The sequence below is a fragment of the Spermophilus citellus genome (assembly GCF_964194105.1).
Source record: "Spermophilus citellus genome assembly, chromosome: 7".
NCBI classification, from domain to species: Eukaryota; Metazoa; Chordata; class Mammalia; order Rodentia; family Sciuridae; genus Spermophilus; species Spermophilus citellus.
Genome location: NC_138188.1, coordinates 52960305 through 52980211, shown reverse-complemented (window position 1 = coordinate 52980211; position 19907 = coordinate 52960305). Strand labels below are relative to the sequence as shown.

The 19907-nt window shown below is 43.2% G+C and overlaps 1 protein-coding gene across 25 annotated transcripts in view; it reads left to right on the top strand.

Annotated features, from left to right (window-relative positions):
- The first annotated feature begins 261 nt into the window (after positions 1-261).
- The window catches only part of MBNL1 (muscleblind like splicing regulator 1), a 161036-nt gene continuing 141390 nt past the window's right edge, over positions 262-19907 (top strand). For 7 of the 25 annotated variants that reach the window (XM_081302307.1, XM_081302311.1, XM_081302297.1 and 4 more), the window contains exon 1: positions 265-402. Coding sequence is in view for 8 of the 25 variants with exons in the window: in XM_081302301.1 (XP_081158427.1) it covers positions 822-920 (99 nt within the window). In the remaining 17 variants the exon portion in view is untranslated. Of the gene's footprint in view, positions 403-424; positions 568-675; positions 696-764; positions 921-1232; positions 1359-16083; positions 16200-19907 lie in introns of those variants that run through there. The other 18 variants (XR_014023084.1, XM_081302301.1, XM_081302320.1 and 15 more) reach the window with 14 other exon arrangements.

The following is a 19907-nucleotide window of genomic DNA, read 5'->3' as shown; positions in this document are numbered from 1 at the left end:
GGCGCGTCCGCAGAGCGCGGGGCGCGGAGAGCCGGGCGCGGGCGCGGGAGCGGGCGCCCGGGCAGGGCGGCGGGGCGCGGGGGCGGCGGGGCGCGCGGGCCGCGCGGGGCCGCGCCGTGCGCCGCCGCGCGCGCGCTGCAGCTGCGAGGCCGCCGGCTTCCTGGTGGGGCTGGGCGGCGGGGGAGGGGCCGCGCGGCCACGGCGGAAGCGCAGCCGGCGATAAGAGGCCGCACCGCGACATGCAACAGCCTTTCCACTGCGGCTGAGCGGGCGCGGCGCGCGCGATGCTCGCGTGACGGGCGCTGACAAGTTGGCTGTCCCCGCGCGGCGTCCGGAGTCATGACTCCCACAATGCCTCGGGCCCCCGCCGGGCAGTCGGGCTGCCCCGAGAGCGTGTGAGAGGTGAGCTGCCACCTCCGCCCGCGCATTGTTCGGGCCGTGGGCTGCCGCGGCGGCGGGAGTGCGCTCGCCGGCCGGGCGGGGCGGCGGGCACGGGGGCGCCGCGGCCGGGCTGCGGCGCTGCGGGCGCTGTCACCGCGGGCACGGGGCGCCGGGGGCGGGGAACAGGTGCGTGGAGTGGACGCGCAACTTGCCGGCCTGTGGGGCGAGCGCGGGTCCTGTCTCTGCTCCGCATCCCTCTTCCCGGGCGGCGGTCCAGCCCGGTTTCCATCTGGGCCAAATATGTGCACGCAAAGGTTAATTCTCTGCCTGCTACCCATAAATTACGCATGACATGTTTAGCTGGGATGCCTTATATGGAGAGTGCTGTGTTTCAGTCCAGTTTGTTTTTTGCCAAGTTTGCAGGGCGGAAGACGCCCTGCATGAGAAGGCTGCTGCTGCTGCTTTTCCTTCTTCTGCTGCTTCTTCTTTTTTTTTTTTTTCATCGTTTTGTAGTGCGTCACTCAAAAACTGTAAGAAAAGTAAGTATAGAGGCGCTCTGGGTGGAGCCGCAGTTGATTGATTGCATTGCTTTCTTGAAAGGTCGAAAAGAATGAGAAGTAGTTGGTACTTGGGTTCTGGTTTTTAGACAAAAGCAGGACAAATATGTGGCCCCCCTCCACCCACTTTTTTCTTTTTTTTTTTTTTAAACGGAGCCGGAATCTGTTATTGGTAGTAATGTGTCATGTGAGAATACTTTGATTCCAGAGCCTGTAACACGAGCAGGTATATGGTGGAGCTGTGCCTTCCCGGCTCAGCTCGCTCTGGGCGCTTTACAACTACAGGGTGTTGATACAAGACTAATTGTGCTCTTGCGTCTCGGGGCCTGGAGCCTCTGCGGCTGCTGGGATTCCGAGGTGTATTTCCATAGAGCATGCCTCCTCATGAAAAAAACCGCCGAGGAAGCAGATGCCGGAAAGGTGACTGCCACTCTCTTAGCCCTGTGTGCCCACCAGCGCAGGCAGGCACTGTCGGTTGCAAATGCATCCTCAACTGCCATACTCCAAGGAATTTCTTAAACAAATTAATAAACCCAGAGAAAAGTCATAATTTAATTAATGCCTTTGGATTTGCAGGCCCTCTGCAATGTGCTTTGAAATACTACACCAGTGGACGTCCTGTTCCTCCCTCTTGGGTTTGAACACGGTGTCTGTTTATACAAAGAGGGCATTTAGTACATAACTATTCTATAGCAGCCGGATTGAGCCCTGCCACGGTCTCTCTCTGTGGGTTCAGAGGGTTGGTGTTTTCTAGCCTTGTTGCTGTTGAGATAAAATATCACTCTAGTGAGTTAAGACGAAAGTTGAACAACTTCAAAATTCATCCCAAGAATATGAAGTTCAATACTTAGAATGTCTTGGGTGTGGAGTGATAGCCCACGCAGAATAAGTTATTTTGTAGCCTGTGAAAGCACAGTGCTGTCACTTGGGTCTTTGCTTCCTTAAAGTTGGTGACAACTGCGGTTCCAGACTCTTTTAGGAAACCTGCAGTGTTCCCATTTTCCCTGGTTTTGTGCATTTGCTTGGGGGTTACATTTTCTTTTTATTGCTATGTTGTTAGGCCTTCTTTCAAAATGCAGACATAATTTTCAGTCTTCTTTGTTTAATGCGGGGTTTCTCGCTGAGAACTACAAAAGTTACCTTTTGTGCTTTAGAGAACAGGTTAGGTCAGCGCCAGCAAACCTGTTCATCTGTCTGTAATTATACTGTCACTTAAGACATAATAATCGGGTTTTATTATTACTAAGAGACTCTGCAAAACCTCACATGTGCCTAGTTTTCCCTCATATAACTAGAACAAATCTATGTGTAGACGTACAACTGTGGTACTCTGTGCACTTGTGCCAAAGAGAAACCAAAGTTCTGTGTGGTTCGAGATGATATTGCTGTGTTTACACTTCCATATTTGAGGCAAACTTAGACTCCAAGTCAAATTCATTAAACTCTATTCCAACATTCTGTTCTTCCACTGGGCACAGAATTCCTATGAAATGAAACACTGGGTTCTCTTCCAGAACAAGAAGAGATTCTTCCAAGGTTTCTTCTTGGGGGAGAAAAGAGTAAAATCGTATATCTGATTGAGGAAGAGTATATGACTTTGTTATATAAAATTTCCTGTCTTAATTGTAAGCAAAAAAAAGAAAAATGCTCTTGCATTTGTGACTGCCATCATACATTAGGCCTGCATTTGACATACCTGTTTATAGAAACACAATAGTCTTCCTGTACCTGCTGGCTTTCTGCTGGGTTTTTGGAGATGTACAGACTAGAGAGAACCTCAGTTCCTACTTGGAATAAGTTTGAAAAGAAGAGGTGATTGAAATTTTTATGCTCTGAGAAAATGACATTCAGGTGGGCAGAAGACCTGAGGGTCAGGGGCATGGAGGGAGGAGGTAAAGTATGTCACTGAATGATTGGCCCAGTATGAAGTCCAGCAGCCATGCCATGTCTATAGAGAGGTTACACAGGAAGATGGTGAAGTGTCTGGCCTAGTGAGCCCCAAAGCTCCATGGTTTGGGGAATCTAGAAGGTGCTATTCTGTCAGTCACTAGCCTTATGTTCCTAGAGCACTTGAAATGTGGCTTAGTCAGATTGAGGCTTCCTGTAGGGTAAAATGTGTACTGATGTCGAAGACTTCAGACAAAGGAAAAAACAGAACATCTGATTAATGTTTTTATATTGATTATATATTGTATTGATAATGTTGTGGTTGTTGGCCTCAGTAGATCTTGTTAGGTTAATTTCACCTGTTTCATTTTACTTTTTTACAGTGGCTACTAGGAAACAATATAATAAATGTGGCTGACATTATATTTGTATTGGAGAGTGGCATTCTAGAATAAAGAAGGAAAACAGTGTTCTGAGAAAAAGAGTTTGCAGCATAATGAAGTTGACTTTTAGTCTGCAAGATAAAGAATTTGTTATACATAGAAATGCCTTATTTTTCTTATCCATTATAACCAAAATTTGAGAAAACATACCACCTTACATCTATTTTTATTTCCTGAAAACTACTACTTAGTTTAGAGATTTAATGGTGAGGTCATAATAGCAGAGAAAAGGCTTATAATTAGGAGATGAGTCTTAACACCTCTCAAAGGCCAGAAGAGAGTATGATTGCTACTTGGGAACATTTTAGAGACACTATAGTTATCATTGTCCTGGAGTTACCGAACATAAACAAGTCACTAAAATTTATTTTAAAGTAGAGTTTTCGGTAAATAGCAGTTATCCCCAGAAACTTAATATGTATTTTCCTCTGCTCTAACTTTCCTTCCTTAGAAAATAAAAACACCCAATACATGCATACGCAACCCTTGACCTGGTGTTAATACAGGATTCACTGGAGCAAAAGCTTGTCACCAGGAGGGGCTCAGGCCTTGTTCAAGTGTTAGGAAAGGTAAAAAGAGGTAATGTCACAGCTTGGAAGAACTTGTGTGCGCAGAGACATGGTCTGGAGACAGAGTCTGGCTGCAAACAAAGCACGATGGCACAGGTCCTAGAGACATTCCTTTCAGATACTTTCATCACTGAAGTCCATTGTGCCTCGCACAGTGAATCTGGAGCCAGAGAAATGTGGTTCTTTTCTAACCATATAAAGTATGCTTGCTGGTATTTTCTTGAAAGACATCAAAAAGAGATGGATGTACTGGGCATTCTTGGAGGCAGGAGGACAGGTTCCACGTGGAGCATTTAGAAGACTGCTTCCTGGCTTGGTGGCCTCTTGAATCTGTCTTCTGTAGCGTGAGGCCTCAAGGAGTTACGTGGAGGATTGGGGGACGATGATCCCATTAACTGCATTGTTTCTGATGAGTCATGGGGCATATTCACTGATGGCTGGAGTGTTATTGATTGAAAAGCAGAGGATGTAAGAAGAGCTATTGACATGCAGCATTAAATGTCTGTGGACACATTTTTAAGTTCGAGGTAGGGAAATTGATTTTTATGTAATATTTTTCATACTTCACAAATGTACATTTATATGAGCATATAGCCATATCCTTGAAAACAGATCAGAAATACCTAGTAAATCTATGATTGTGGGTTGACACCTATTTTTAGTCTTTTAAAACAGAAATTCACTACATCTCTTTCAGATAATCACTCATGTTTCTGGAGAGGTATCTTGTCACACATGCCTGGAACATTCACAGAATTAATCTTTGAGAGACTTGGTGTAGGGGGCATGTATTCAGCACTTTTCCCACTAGTTTTGAGATCTTGTTCTAGGTTGCTGTGACTATTCTTTGTTTAAACCATTAGAGGAATAATTACTCTCAAGGTTAAATGTAGACATGTTGGGTAGAATATAGAATTGCTTTTCTACTGAGGTCAGTTATTTCAAAAAGGCGGAGATGTTTCTAGAAGAGTACATGGTTCATGTAGTATGTCTGCTCCAGGAGAACAGCTGTTGCTTCTTTTGGCATTGTTTCAAGAAATGGAGAGAGTGACTTTTACCTGTCCTAAAAGGTATTTGGTGAAGGTACAGGGGGTGTGCTCTCCTTAGGTGGGCAGATGCATGCATGGGAATATGGGTGTGGAGATGCAACTTTTGCTAAAGCAGCTGAAGTAAGTTTGGATACTCTGTGCTAAATGCCATGCTATTATTAAAAATTGTGGTAAATATACAATCCACAGACCACTGTTGATAGCCATACAGGTGTCAACTTCATTCTAGTCTCTCGTTAGTTAAAAAGAGATTTTCCACCCCCTTTGGAGGCATTTTTTAAAAATTTATATTCGACACTAGATTTTCTCTACATTTTATTTTTTTAAAAATTGGAGGCTATTAACTAAAAATGAAATTGTTTTAAAGAGTAACAAGATTGTAGGATTACGGGGATAGGCTTAATCCTGTGAAATGAATAGTCTGAGGCTGGTTTGTAATATTAATTTATCATGTAAAGTTGATTTGTAGATGAATACATACTGTGAGACATACCCCAATAGCTCATGAAAATCTACCGAATTTAGTCCATATATCTCCCTCTCACCCCCATTGGCAGTCTGCTGAAGGGGAATGAAAGTTTGGAGCTAGCTATGAAACAGAAACAGCACTTTAGAGTTAGGGCTAGGAAACATGGCACAGAAGTCCCCACACAGAAAAGGTAGGTCCATGCAGCTCAGACCCATGTGCCTATAATAGAGCAGATAGTTTTGCAATGAAGCATGCTTGGGTTTCTCATTACTTAATTACACCTTTACCAAAATCATGTTCTCTTAAGGAGCATTGGTGACATCTGACTGCATTTCCCATGTGTGCATGTACCATCTAGACACAGGGTTTTCCCACATGTTCTTAAGCCTTTTATCTGGCAGATGTGTATTGTTTCCCAGTGACCTGTACTAGAATGTCGATAGAGTGCGACATTAGTGTTAGTGAAAACCATAAAATCAAAGCTTTTTATAGTTACATACATATCAGAAAAACAAAGTGGGTAGCCAAGGCAAGCTGTGGATGTAGAGAATTTGCCCAGGAGAAGCTTGATTGAAAGTAACCCAACTCTTAGACTAGGTTACGATAATAACTTGAATGTGTGCCCAGAATTCGTATATTAAAGTTCATCATTGCAAATGATACTGAAACATACCAAAAAGCAGTGATTTAATTTTGGAAAGTAAATGTGCATAATGAACAGCAAAGAGAGAGAAATACACGGGCTGGGGGATTAGAATCAGAAACAGCCTGAGTATCTAATTTACCATGACTGAGTAAAAGTGACCCCAGACCAGAAGGTGTGGCTGATGGTTTTGGACATAGGTACGAGTATCCTATCTTGAATTCAGTTTTATGGGTGTTCAGAAACCCTTATGATACTTTAAGGGCCCTGTCTGTGAAAAGTATTTTAGCAATGTCTGTAAGTTTTGTACTTAGAATCTCTGTGACCAAGTAGACTCTTCCAGAACATTCTTAAAAGCAGGATAAAGTTCTATATGCAGTGAAACTGTAAGGAAGTCAACAGTGAAAGACTTCTACAATCTATAGCCAGTGTGCATGGGAAGCATGTACTGTGCTGACCAGCACAGGGTCAGAATGAGGCCTTATTCTTTGTATTCATGTTGGGAGAGTATCACAGAATTTTCCTGAGCTTGCCTTAGTATCAGCATTCAGACTGTCCACAGTTCATTGTATCAAAATTTTTTCATCATCTGTTTAATAATCTATTTATCAGTATTGCTGATGATACTAGAAACAGTACATTAACATTTTATTTGTTTCTCTCTTGTCCCATTATAAGAGAACTTTCCTTTCAGGGAACATTTCAGGCTCCCTTGGTTGGAGGAGATACTGTCTTTCATTTTCTAGTAGAAACCAGGCGGGCTATTCAGTGAGGGGAGGTGAGCAGAGGCAGGGCTAGGGCTTGCTGCTGGGGACAGCCCTGAGCCAGTGGCTGGACTCAGGATTCCCCTCCAAAGGCCCCTCATTGATATTTGTGTGGACTGAATTTTGGTTTCACAAAGCAGAGTTGGGAGGGCACACCAGTTCCTATGAACACTTCAGTTTGTTTTCAAAGTCCAGCGTTTATTGAGTGTAGGTGAGCCACCCAACAGACCTCACAGGGCATGGCACATTTGGAAAGTCAGAACTCCTTAGTAGATACAAGTGGTGACAGCCAGATGACTTTCTTCATTTTACTGTTGTATCTGTATACATTTATTATTTTTTGTCGATTTCTTGAAAGGAAGAACAGATTTAAGGGAAAAAGTTTGTCTTCCCATGGCTTTAGTTTCTACATCTCTGAAATTATAACATCTAAATAAGTATGATCAAGTTAACAGAATGCCTTTTGCTGTACATCTCTTTATTAGGTCTCATTTAGTTTTTTCTGTGGCTGTAAAATAGGTCCTGACCTTGGCCTTCAAGGTTAGACAGAACGACTGGAGCTTCTGTGGTCATGTGCATAGTTCAGAGGCTTCATTGTTTTCTGATTTCCATGTCCAAATTTTTAACCCAGATTTTTGGCCTCCCCTAATATGTAAAAAATCGTGATGAGCAGAGTAGCCATACTTGCGCTCATTAGGATTTCCCGTGCATCGGGTTGAGGCTGATGTACTCATACCTGTATTCCCTGGGACGGCTTCATGAGGTGGGCATGACCAGTACCCTGGATTCACAGATGGGGAAACTGAGGCATAGGTATGCTTCTTGCCCAAGGTTATTTGCCTAGTAAGTAGCACAAGGAGTTGAACCAGGGTGGTCCCATTTCAGGACCCATGCTCTTATGTGAAAGAATAGAAACAGATTTTTTAAAAAAATGCTATGTTGGCTGCTGATAGGAGGTTGAGGGCATGAACTCTTGGGGTACTTGAGGAGTCATACTTGCTGCATACACACCTGGGAAGCTCCAAGAGAGTGGGCGAAGAGGAGGCGGATGGAGGGAGATGCGAGAGGGCACCGAGGCTGGGGAGAGGCCGAGCGGGTGGAAGGAGGCTGCACTGGGCTTTGGACACCGTTGGGGAGCTTGGGAGAGTATAGCAGGTGCTGAGCACGAGCTGATCTTGGCGAGGGAGTTGACCTCATGGAGCTGTGCGCTGGTGACTTTGAACAGAGGAAGGATGGGGCACATGGATGAAGTCCAGATTCTGGTTGGCAAGCAGAATGTGGGACCACGTGGAGACAGGAATAAGGGGCACGGGAATAATGGCTGTGTGTGCTGGGGACATGTGCCAGGCCCAAGGTCCTGAGGTGGAGCTGATGAGGCCAGCATGGGAAGCTTTGGTTTACTACCAAGGATTTAATGCATCTTAAGAATTAAAAAGCTTCCTATCCATCAAAATCCCTTATTGAGAACTTGACTGCTTTCCCTGAGTATCATTGCTATATTAGAATAAAGAATTATATTTTAAAATATCAGCAAGAGAGTGTCTCATCAGGGCTTCTAACTCGGCTGGGTTGATGACACCATCAGTTCCATTACTGGCTGTGCCAGGCCTGGGCCATGCTCAGGACCTGATGGGCTACAGAAGGCCACCGAATTCTCCATCCTGACTTGGCCCTTCTGAAGTTAGTACAGCCTGATCTTTACTGTCTGTTGCTATTTGCTGGGAAGTGTCTCAGTGTCCACGCGGCCTGCCTGTGTGACCTGTCCTCAGTGATAAACAAGGCGGCAGATAGATGCATGATAAAGCGAGTTTGCAATGTGCTCAGCGTGGCTGACATTTGTCCTCCTCAGACCTGGCTATTTTAGGGAGGGTATCAGTATAACTGTGTATTCTTTTTCCTGGAAATAAAAATCCTCGGTGATCAGTCACTCTTCTAAACAGAGCGATTTGCCTATGGGAATCACTAAGCCGTTGCATTTGGCTCATGGCTGTGTGCATGGCTGTGATTCCCGTAGAGCAGGAGGCTTTCTGTTAGGAGCCCTTTGACTTGAGACTCTTGCCCACTTGTTCACATAAATGACTTAGCATAGTGTAAGCAGAAGATGTCACAGTAATGATAGATCATTTTATATTCAGTCATATATAGAGAAATCCCCATGAAACCAAGACAGTTTTAAAGAAAAAGATCCTATTTATAAGTACTCACCATTTATTATTAATTTAGGTTCTCTAGATCCAGAGCATGTTTATATGGAGCTAAAGAATAACCTTGCTCTGTCTTGTCTTGCCTTTGCTATGCACTGTTAGTACTGAGGCAGAAGCCAACTTTGAGTACATGCCTCTTTCTGTTAGACTCTTTTTCTTATCTGGTCTTTGCCTTGTGCTATACAGATGCATTGAAAATCATTTGTTATATTAAGAGAATGCTTAGAAAGTCTTCCTTTTAATTAACTAAGACGAAGCAGTATTGAAATGAGAACTTCTTCTTGGCCTTCTGTATTATTGTACTGATTTTAACTAGACTAATTGACTCCAAATGACTTTGAGCCCTTGTTTGAGTTTTACTGCTCCAACATTCAGGGAAAGCTGTGCTGTCAGTTTGGGGGCATTCCCAGGAGGCATTTGGTATTAAGTACTTCCCTGAAAGTCTTCAAGAGATTGGAAGGACAAAGTGGTTGGCAATAACAGGGACACCAGAAAGTCTTTGACCTAGGGATAGAGAGTCTCTCTGAGGCAGTGCATAACCTTTCCACTAGATAATTTGAAAAGTGCAGAACAGTAGTAGTTCAGACTATTGAAAAATACATACCTCAGAGAAGATCCACAGAGTGCTCTGATAAGGCAGGGGGATACTTGCTAAATGTTGCATAGTGGAAATGATATCAGAGGAATATAGTTTTGAGGACTGGGATTTTTAAAGAGCATTTATTATATTGGGAGCAATTAACATAGGAAGAAGAATATTACATCTACTTCTCAGTAGTCTACTAAGTGCCCAGGTCTTTCCCTCTCAGAAGTTACTTTATCATGTTAACAATAAGACCATAGAAAGGTCAATTCACCTTTTATGTTCTGCTAAATAGTCAATTAGCACACATATTTGGAGCACCTATTAGAGTCAAAAGATTGTAACAGATCAGGAGAGGAGGCTCTCCAACTGAGGGACAGTTTCTGACTTTCTCTCATGAATAATTGAGTTGGGGAAAAAGACACAGGAGTTAACAGTGGAGACCACACAAGGGAGACCAAAGGAGGAAGCTCAAAGAAGGAAGGAAATTCAAAGAGGAAGTCTCTGGAACTGAATGGCCAGGACCTCTACGTGGGGGCCTCTGAAAAAGGTCTGGGGGTGCAGCTCTCTTTGCAGATGTGGAGGGAAGTGGTGCACACAAGGTAGATGTAGTGGAGCAAGCTGTCGCCCCTGAGCGTCTTCTCTGCTGTAGCCATGATGGGCTTGTGTTCTTTTCTGTGAAAGGCGAGGTGGGAGGGAGCACCCTGGCAGTGGTCACAGTTATGGGCTCATGGTGCTGACCAGGACACTGAGACTCAGAGAGGTTAATGTAGCAGCTAGAAGTCAGGTCTTCTATTGCATCCCAACCAGCATCTCTTCCCACCCCGTGTGATTCTGCCAGGAGTGAGGGTTACAAGACAGTCATTTAAAAACTTTACTCTTAAAACAGTGGACACAGGTCTAGGAAATACAAATTTAATTTAAATGGTTGTCAGATTTTCATGTTAATGCTTTGGCGTTGAGATTATAAATGGTATATAGTTTGGCAAACGCTTATAATCTTTGTTCCTTGGATTTGTAAAAACTGAAACGCACATAAGATAGGGCTCCTGTTTCGTGGCAGGATGAGGCTGACGGCATGTGCTGCCTTCTGCACATGCCCTGGCACTTGCGTTGGGCTTCCCCTCAGAGAGGGACTGACTTGGGAAGTTCAGAGGCAAAGCACAGTTGTCTCTCAGTATCCCCAAGAACTAGAACACCCCTTGGTTCCCGACATTATGGCTGTGCAGGTCCCTTACATAATGTCCTTCATGTTTGGCCTGCATTTCTAATCACCTCTTAATTACTCACAATACCCAGCATAGTACAAATGCTATGTCCGGGGCTGTCAGACTGGCAGGGAAAACTGTCCACATGTTCTGTGCCGACTGAAGGTTCTCCAGTGTTTTTCTCTAGATCCTCCAGCCCGTGTTTGCTTGACTGCAGATAGAGAGCCACAGCGGCTCAGGGCGGGAGCAGTTATGGCACCATGCAGCTTCCTCAAGACGTGGTAGGACCACAGGGCCCAGCCCTGCCCACAGGTTGTGCCTGGTGCTTTCAGAAGGCACCCTCATCACCCATCAGTCTGTGCCCTTTGTGACTGCCCCTGTGACTCAGCTATGTCTTTAAAGGATGAGCCCTTCTGAGGACATGTTCTATAGGAGACCTTTCCTTGGCCAGTAGCCTCCTTTCTTGGGGAGCTGATCAGGACATACCCCAGATAGAGTCAGATGTGGTTCAGAGAAGGAGCGTTGTCTTGCTCTTGGCATCAGAGCAGAGTGTTCTGGTACAGTGTTGACTCTGTGCTGCTGTCACACCTGGGCTTCAGGGGCAAAGGGGGAGGAAGATGTGCCTGTTCTCAGAGTGGTTTCCTGTATAGTGATAGAAACGTTCACCAGTGAGTTAGGGCAAAACAAAGTGGGCACAGAGGAGCCAAGAATAGGCTGTTTGTGGGCAGAGTGTGGAATTTGCCTAAAACCATTCAGTGAAGCATTCACTCTTTAGTCACTTTGTATTAGAAAAAAACAAAATCCACCTATAATTTTACTAAAATGATGTGACTCATTGCTTAAACTTTTTTTTTAAAGAAGTTTTTTAAAAAGTTGTTAATAAATAAGCACAATCTAACCATAGTGTTATCCTGGATTAGGCAGAAGAGATTAATTTATTTTTCATTTTGGTGCTTATGGAGCAATGTGGGGACGTCCAATTCCTGTGAATCTTTTCCACATTAACTCCTGATTTAGGGATAGATTCAAACACTCTGTATTGACAGTCAAGTTTCAGAGCCTCCAACTTTTTCAGTAAAGAAAACCCATAAGTGAGAGGTGAACATGCTTGGTTACAAAGGGTCCTGGGTGTGCGCACCATGCCTTCTCCCCCACTCTCCTTTGGGCGTAGGAGATAGAACTGTGTTCTGCAGGCCAGTTTCTCGACTGTACATGGTCCTTTTCAGGGGAGGTGTTCCTGGTTTCCAGGACTCCCATCTGCCCTCTAGTTAGAAAACTAGCTGCTTCCTAATTTCAGAAAACTAGATGTAATTATAAATATTTGTTTAAAGCCCCCTGCATGAGAAATTTTACTCTAAGATTGTGTTTGAAATATTCAAGAGCAATTTGGGATATGATTTCTGATGTTCTGAAGTTCATGGCTTAGAGAAAATGGCCCATTCATAAGTGATATAAAGCAGAACAGCCACCAAGACCTCAGCATTACCAATTGTGATATTAAAAAGCTGAGTTCTCAACTGCACAGTACCTGTTCACTTACCTAGGTGAATGTGGCTCTTACAGGGCTCTGAGAATTAGGCATTGCTCTCCTGGCTCACTGGGGGATGGGGCTTGGGGACCTTCTGGGTTAGGGGATTTGCTTGGGTGGTACAGCCAGGTGCTTGAGGGCTGAGACTCAGCCCAGGGGTGTTGCTGTTTGTGGGTGTGCTTGTTGGTTTCCATGGCCAATAGAAATATCCAGATCAGTGCAGATTTGAGGCTGGCTCCAGGTTAATTCTGGAAAGACTGAATGAAGGGAGTGAAATGTGAAAGGAAGTTTTTGAAGCATTGCGGTCATAAAGCAGCAGACGTGAATGGACTTTGAAGTCTCACTGGCTTAGGAAGGAGTCCTGTGTCAAGTGGCCTGATCTGCTGGCGTGGTTGCACAGTATTCTGCTCCCACCTGATATCCTCGGTCCTAGCACTCTCCAGGATCAGCAAAATCTACTTTTAGACTCAAAATCATCACCACCTGTGAAGTTTCTGATGTCGCTTCTGAGTGACAGAGCACTCTGCCAATTGCTCTGTTGGGTGGCTTGCTACATGGCCAAATTCTGTTTGTCCTGAGTCCCCAAAGAGCGTAGCAAATGCTCTTGCCCCCTGTTTAACTACATTATTGTAGGGTCAGGAGGATGGATTTCATTTCTCTCATCCTAGAAAAATACAAATCTGTGGCCAACATTCAAATAAGCAAACATGCCATCGAGAATTGATAGCTCTGTGTTCTCTTGGAGATTTCTGGTTGATTGTTCTCCTGTACCCCCACATCCTTAGCAGAGTAATCACAGCAAGTCTGTGTGTGTGCACACGTCTGTGCACATTTTTGGGTTTTATCCATATGTCCAAGTGTATTCCATAAATGATCATGAAGTACTGCATAAATTGTAACTAAAGTTGGAACAGAATAAATATATGAAGCCACAAGATTCATTCTTCAATTAATGGGCTAGTTTATAAATTTGCTTTGAAACATGTTTTATGTCATCTTGTGGATCTCTGCATTGAGTGGACTTGTGAGAGTGTAGGCTGCCACAGACTCTAAGCAGAACAAAAGACACTTCTAGAGACACATGCAAATTTCAGTGTATTCTTCATGACTATGTTTACTGAGGGTTGGTAAGTAGGTACCGTCATTCAGACCTCAGCCTGCATCTTAATGAATTGCCATTGCGGTTTTCTTCTGCTGGCATTCAGTTTTTTTTTAATATGTATTATTATTATTTTTTTAGTAGTTGGTGGACATAATACCTTTATTCTATTTAATTTATTTTTTAAAGATTTTTTTAAAGATGGACACAATATCTTTATTTATTTATTTATTTTTATGTGGTGCTGAGGATCAAACCCAGTGCCTCACCCATGCCAGGCAGGCGCTCTACCACTGAGCCCCAGCCCTAGCCCTGGCGTTCAGTTTTAACCTGTGTTTGGAGCAACAGTTTTTTGGTGTGCTAATTGCTTGACATTCATGGATAAAAAATATTTTCCCTTAATGTGTCAAAAAATTTCAGAGATAGATACATTCATAGAGATGGATAAGTTTAAAGGTTCTATGCTAAGGTACTAATGTATGGTACTAATGTGAGGAAAAGTAAGCACCTACATTTCAATTCAGTATTTCTGTGAAAAATGAAATATTAAATGTGCAGATTACACAATGTTTACTGAAATATACAGTTGGGTTCTTTTATATTCTAGGTACTGTGGTAGGCATTGGGTAGGCATAAATAGTAAGTATAGTCAGGAAATGTAGACATGTCTCCAGTTTTAAATTGGCCATTGAAGGAAGAATGATGTTTTGTAAATTTTTGGTCATTAAAAAGTATTGTGTATAGATGCCAGGAAATATTTATTTTAAAGCTTCTGCCAATGTTAGGTGTATTATGTATGCATAAGCAGAATATTTCCATGTAAAGGAAAACGTCATTTTATGCTTAGCATTACTGCTTTACAGTTAAGTAAAAATCAAAGCATCACAAAATAGTCCAGAAAGAGAAAACTCAAGTTTGAGTGGCCGCAGAACATTGTGAGTTGGGAAGGTGGGGCCAGCACGGAGGCTCTGGCTTTGCCGCTCCATAGCATGCAGAGTGCTGTGACAGCAGGGCTGAGCAGCTGAAAATGTCTGCAGCCGGGAAGCTTGTGAGTTTCAGAAGGTCATTTTGGCATCCTAGTAAGAGCACCGATTCCCAGGCAAGGTCCAACTGGACAGCCAGGAGAAGAAAGAGGTCCCGAACCCTGGGGTTGCAGCAGCTGGGATTCTAATTGGTTGTGGCCATCTTTCATTGAAATATTTATAGAGCTGTGAGCTTTGCTTTTCTCTTCTGAAAGTTTCAGTTTTTCTTACCTCTGGTTTTGTCCCGGTAACAGGGCAAATGTTACTTTAGTTTTATTTATGTATGTCATCAACCCTGTCCAGACGAGAAGGAATAGACTACACAGCACTGAATGTGCCTCAGAGGCACCTGTGAGAGAGAGCGCATGTCAATCAGAAGGAAGAAGAGGAAGCAAGTATTGGAGATGAAATTGAGGGTGAATTTCTCAGATATCTGGCAACTGGAGCAAACATGTTAGGAAGTAGAAAAATCCATTTAATGAAAGTTCTTCATATCCTATATAGTGTTTTATTGTTAAACCTTTAGGGTGTTTAAATATCTAACTTTGCCTTTAAATGAGATCTTGGAAGAGATGAATTCTAAGTACTTAAGAAGTGAAAGCTGAATTCTTTTTTTTTAAATGTATTTTTGTTACTTTATTTTTATGTGGCGCTGAGGATCGAATCCAGGGCTTCCCACTAGCAAGGCAAGCACTCTACCGCTGAGCCCCAGCTCAACCCCTGAAAGCTCGTCTTTCAAGGCCCTTCCAGCCTCCTCTCCTGCCAGCCCCATTGCATATGGATACACCCGAGAGACCACTCCTTGTGCCCATGGTCACCTCTTCCCCAGCTCTCTGCCTTATGGCCCATATTTCCACAGCCTGGCTTGCCTTCCCTCCTTGTCTCTCCGTGGGTAAAAGGCACTGTTCTGGAGCTGGGGCACAGCTCCGTGGTGGAGTACTTGCCTAGGATGTAGGTTCAGTCGCCAGCACTGGAAAAAAAGCCATTTTCCCAGGTCCACCTAGATGACCATCACGACGCCATCTCTGACTTCTCCTTCATCCCACCAGTTTTACCCCTTGTGTCTAGGCTGTGGAGAGAGGGTCATCAATACGGTTAACACAGTCAGCACACATACATCATTTTACCTGTGTATTGCTTTTAGCATTAATGCTTACGTTTATTCATTTAATAATGTATGGAATGCATTTAAATTTATTTTGGGAAATATGTATTCCTCTAAGACAGGAGGAGAAAAAGAACTGGAGAAAAGAAGCACCCTTGGAGGAACAGCAGGAAAGACATCTGGGGATGTTGGAACCGGGATTGTAATTTTTAAGTTGTTTTCACTTTGGGTTTTAATTTTCTGAACCAAAATACCATTGACTACTTCCCTGGACCACCAGGTGACTCACCTAATGGGGAGCAGGTTTGGCACATGCAGAAAGAAAGCCCTCACTGTCACTGTAGGTAGTGCTCGGGGCTTCTCTCCGCCATGCTCCTCTACAGTTTTAACAGCTGCCCGGGCTTCACTGTGTTGGGGACGGTCATCCCCCCTCGTCCCTGCTTCTCAGCCACGTCCTGGTGGCCCTTGGAGCTGGCTCGGGCTCCCTTGGCCTGTGTGGGTCTCACCCGTGGGGCACTTTCTTCTCACACGCCCAGGTTCCTGAGGGAAGCACAGGCTCCTGTTGTTCCCAGGCAGATTCAGGTGGCCCTGGGGCCTCTTCCTCAGAAGCCAGCCTTCCAGTCAGCAGAACCTGTGACCTGTGAGGAGAAGCCAATCGATGTGGTGTTGGATTTCCACGTCCCCAAGTGTATGTGTTGATGCCCAGCGTGGATTACAGGGACAGTGTGTCCTTCACTGTGCTCACAAAGGAGACCATGCCATCTCCCTGGGAAACCTTACCTGAAGGTGTCCCTGCACTTACCCATCTCATGCCCAGCAAGCCTCAGGAGAGACACCCGGTCATGGCCCACCAGCTTGACCCTGGGCACACCTCGATCTGATTTTGGCATCTGTGGTATTTATAGTCCTTGTCATTTCCATGATCTTTGATATGAAATGGCTGGGGTTGTTGTGAATGAGGTTTTGTACCTGGAACCATCAAGACCTGACACTGAATCCTGGCTCCTCCGTGTAGCTAGCTAAGGGGACTGTGATGAGCGTCTTGGAACCATGCAGTTTATTTGTTTACAAATGAGCAATCACTGTCTCTGAGACTTGTGAAAAACAAAGAATGAGGATGAAAATAAATTATACACTAGTATGTAGAATATTATTTGCTGTGTTGAACAACAGTAGGAGGTATGAGTTCTATGTGGAGAAAACCCCAATTCTGTGCTTAGCTTCTTCACTAGCAACTTCAGAATTCAGTGACCAGAAGGGGAGGCCTGAGCTCACATAGAGGGCCTCAAGAGCTCACTTTTCTCTTTAGTATTGGAGACCCTTTACCGCTGAGCTACATTCCCATCCCTTTTGTGTTTTTTATTCTGAGACAAGGTCTCAGTTGCTGAGGCTGGCCTTGAAATTGGAACCCTCCTGCCCCAGCCTCCCAAGTAACTGGGATCATAGATATGTACCACTGCACCTGGCTCCAAGATAATTTTCAAAAGTTAATCTCTTTAAAGGTTATTACCTAATAATAGTTTTATCCAAAACAAAATGATTCTTATTGCAAGAAGATTACAGAATGATCTGAATCTTTTTTTTCTTCCTACTAACTTGGATATGGAGGGTTTATTTTAATTTAAATAAAGGGCTGGGTTTTTGTTATATATGAAGGAAAAGATTCCATTAATTTTCACATACACACAAACATACACATACATTGATTCTTATTTCACATTCTATCTATAATGATATTTTATTCAATCATATTTTAGTGATTGGATAGGTAGGTGTCTCAATTGTTTTTCATCTTTTTGTGAAATAATTTTACTATTCTAAATTATTATTATTGTCTGGTGGTACCAGGGATTTGATCCAGGGCCTTGTATGCTAGACAGGTGCTCTACCACTGAGCTATACCCCCAGCCCTTACTGTATTGTTCTTATAAATAGATAAGGAGCCTACATATCACTCTGTAAAGCATTTCTCTTACATGTCTGTATGTGAGTATGTATAATAGTTTGATACTAAAATGATTGAAAAATATGGAAAATTCAGGATTGCTACATGAGCACTGCTCTCATTTGTCTGATGCATTCTTTAAGATGCGCTGGGGGATTTTGTACAAAGCTGGTTGCTTTTGCCTCCACATTTGTAGTACACTGTTGGGCAGGACTCAAGTAAATGCCCAGAGACAGGAAGGGTGGTGTTTTACCGTGTGCAGAATGTGAGCGTGATGCCAAGGGGCATGCGTGACTTAATGATGAGCATTGGCAGAACTTTCCAGAACATTTTACAGGTGTACTAGTTTTCCAAAGTAGTTGATAGAGTATAATCAAATAACATGCCACTAAATATGTAAGCAAGCCATCTTTTCAAAAAAGAAACACTTTTTTTTTTTTTTTTAAGAAATGATGGGGTCAGAACACAGTGAGCAGTCAGTTGTGACAGGAGTGTGCTAGCTTTAGTTGACTGTGATTGTCAGAGTTATATGGGGTTAAGTATGACCTCTAGAGTCTGGTAAAAACCTGAGTTCCCAGTCTTGTGCCTCTGGGTGTCTGCTGTCTGTCCCAGGAGTATGTTTTTAGTGGCCAACCCTAAGGGGTGGATTCAGGTTCCCCTGGCCTCTTTCTGGAAGGTCAGCCTCCTCGAAGGTTGGCCTTGCAGCTGACCGATGCCTGGCAATGGCGGGAGCTTGCTTGCAGCTGCCCTGGGTGCTCTGATGTCGTGGAAAGCTACTTGTTGATCAAGAGCACAGGATGCTGAGGGACAGGCATAGTGCTCCAGTCACTGTCTCATTAAAAGGGCATAGTCTTCATGTGTCCCCATGACTCACGGCCCTTCTGGGATGCACAGAACCTATGTCCTATTGAAAGAATTAGGAAGAGGACTTTTTTTTCTTCTTATTTAGCAAAGGAAACAAATCTCAAGCTGTCCTATTGGTTCAATATGTGTATTCTTTTGTAGAAAGTAGAAAATCCTAAGAATAAAATCTTTGATCCCATCTCCTAAGACACATGACTTTATTTATACTCTGACAACATGGTGAATCACTTTGTCAAAATGGGAATAAAAGCCTTGGAAATGCCCACATCCTGCCACCCAGCCATTTCAAGTCTTTTAAAAACCCTCTTTGAGCTACTTCTGTATCCTGGGAACTGTTGTTTACTCAACGGGAGAGAGAGGGGAGCAAAGTCAGGGAGGAGTGCTTCTATTTTCTAACAGAACACTTGCTCAGGAGAATTAGAAGAGAGGACTGGGCATGGGTCTTAGTTCTTTAATTGGAAGTGCATGCGGCTTCAGGAGGGCCCAGTGCAGATCTGTGAAGGAGGCCTCTGCATGCCCAGCCTTGGGAAGTTACGTGTGGGAAGATATGTCTGGGCACCCATGAGCCTTCCAGAATTTTGTTGTGCCTTAGCTAGTTTGATAATAACTTATATTTATAGCAGTTGTCAGAAACCATTTCCTTTAGTCAATTAGAATCTAAAGGAGGAAGAGGGGCATGGGCTATTTTCTTGCATTTGTAGAAGTACTGTGTTGAAGCATTCTTTAATCCTGTGACCGTGCTGTGAGGTTTCCCAAGTAGAGCATGTCCACAGACACCTGGAACTGCACAGTGTTTTTATTATTATGAAAATAACAGTAAGCTATGGATTGTCCATTTTGATAGTCAACCCCCAAATTTATTCAAACTTCCAGCTTCTGTTTTTTTGGCAGATAATTATGGAATACAATTGCTTGATTGTTTTGGCGAGAAAGGCTTTACATTGAAATAACAGGAGTCTAAAAACGTGTTACAAATGTTTCCATTGATTAGCTGCCTTATATGAACTAGCAGTTGAAAAGATTTTGCAAAATACAAATAGGCTTTAAGTTTCATTATAAGAAAATAAAGGTCCATCATACTTTTTTTGCATATTCCTACAAGAGAAATTTACAGTGTAGATTTAAAGATGGTGTCTTTTCAAAGTAAGCCTAGACTTAACAAAAACAGAGAAGTGTATTATCATTCATTGCTGGTGAGAGCATTTTGGTAAATATTTTCTTGAAAGAAGTTTGCTGTTCTAGTTCAGAGTTAATATATGAATACACTTCACGTTCTAAGATGTATACTATTAAAAGCAATTATATATAAGCATAATTTTTCATATGCAAATGCAGCATTGCCTAAAATAGTAAAATATCTAAGTTAAAGAAGTAGATATAGAGTAATGTATAATTGTTAAAAAATAATTACATTGATAGATAAGTTTCTGTTGACATAGAAAGATCATTAGAGTGTTTTATATTTATACTTATACTATAAAATAGCAACATGATTTGTTGTTATTAAACATTCCAGACCTAGTGAAGCATGGGAATTAGTGTGGAACCTTCCCCAAAGAATAGGAAAGGCATATGGGGAAAGAAACC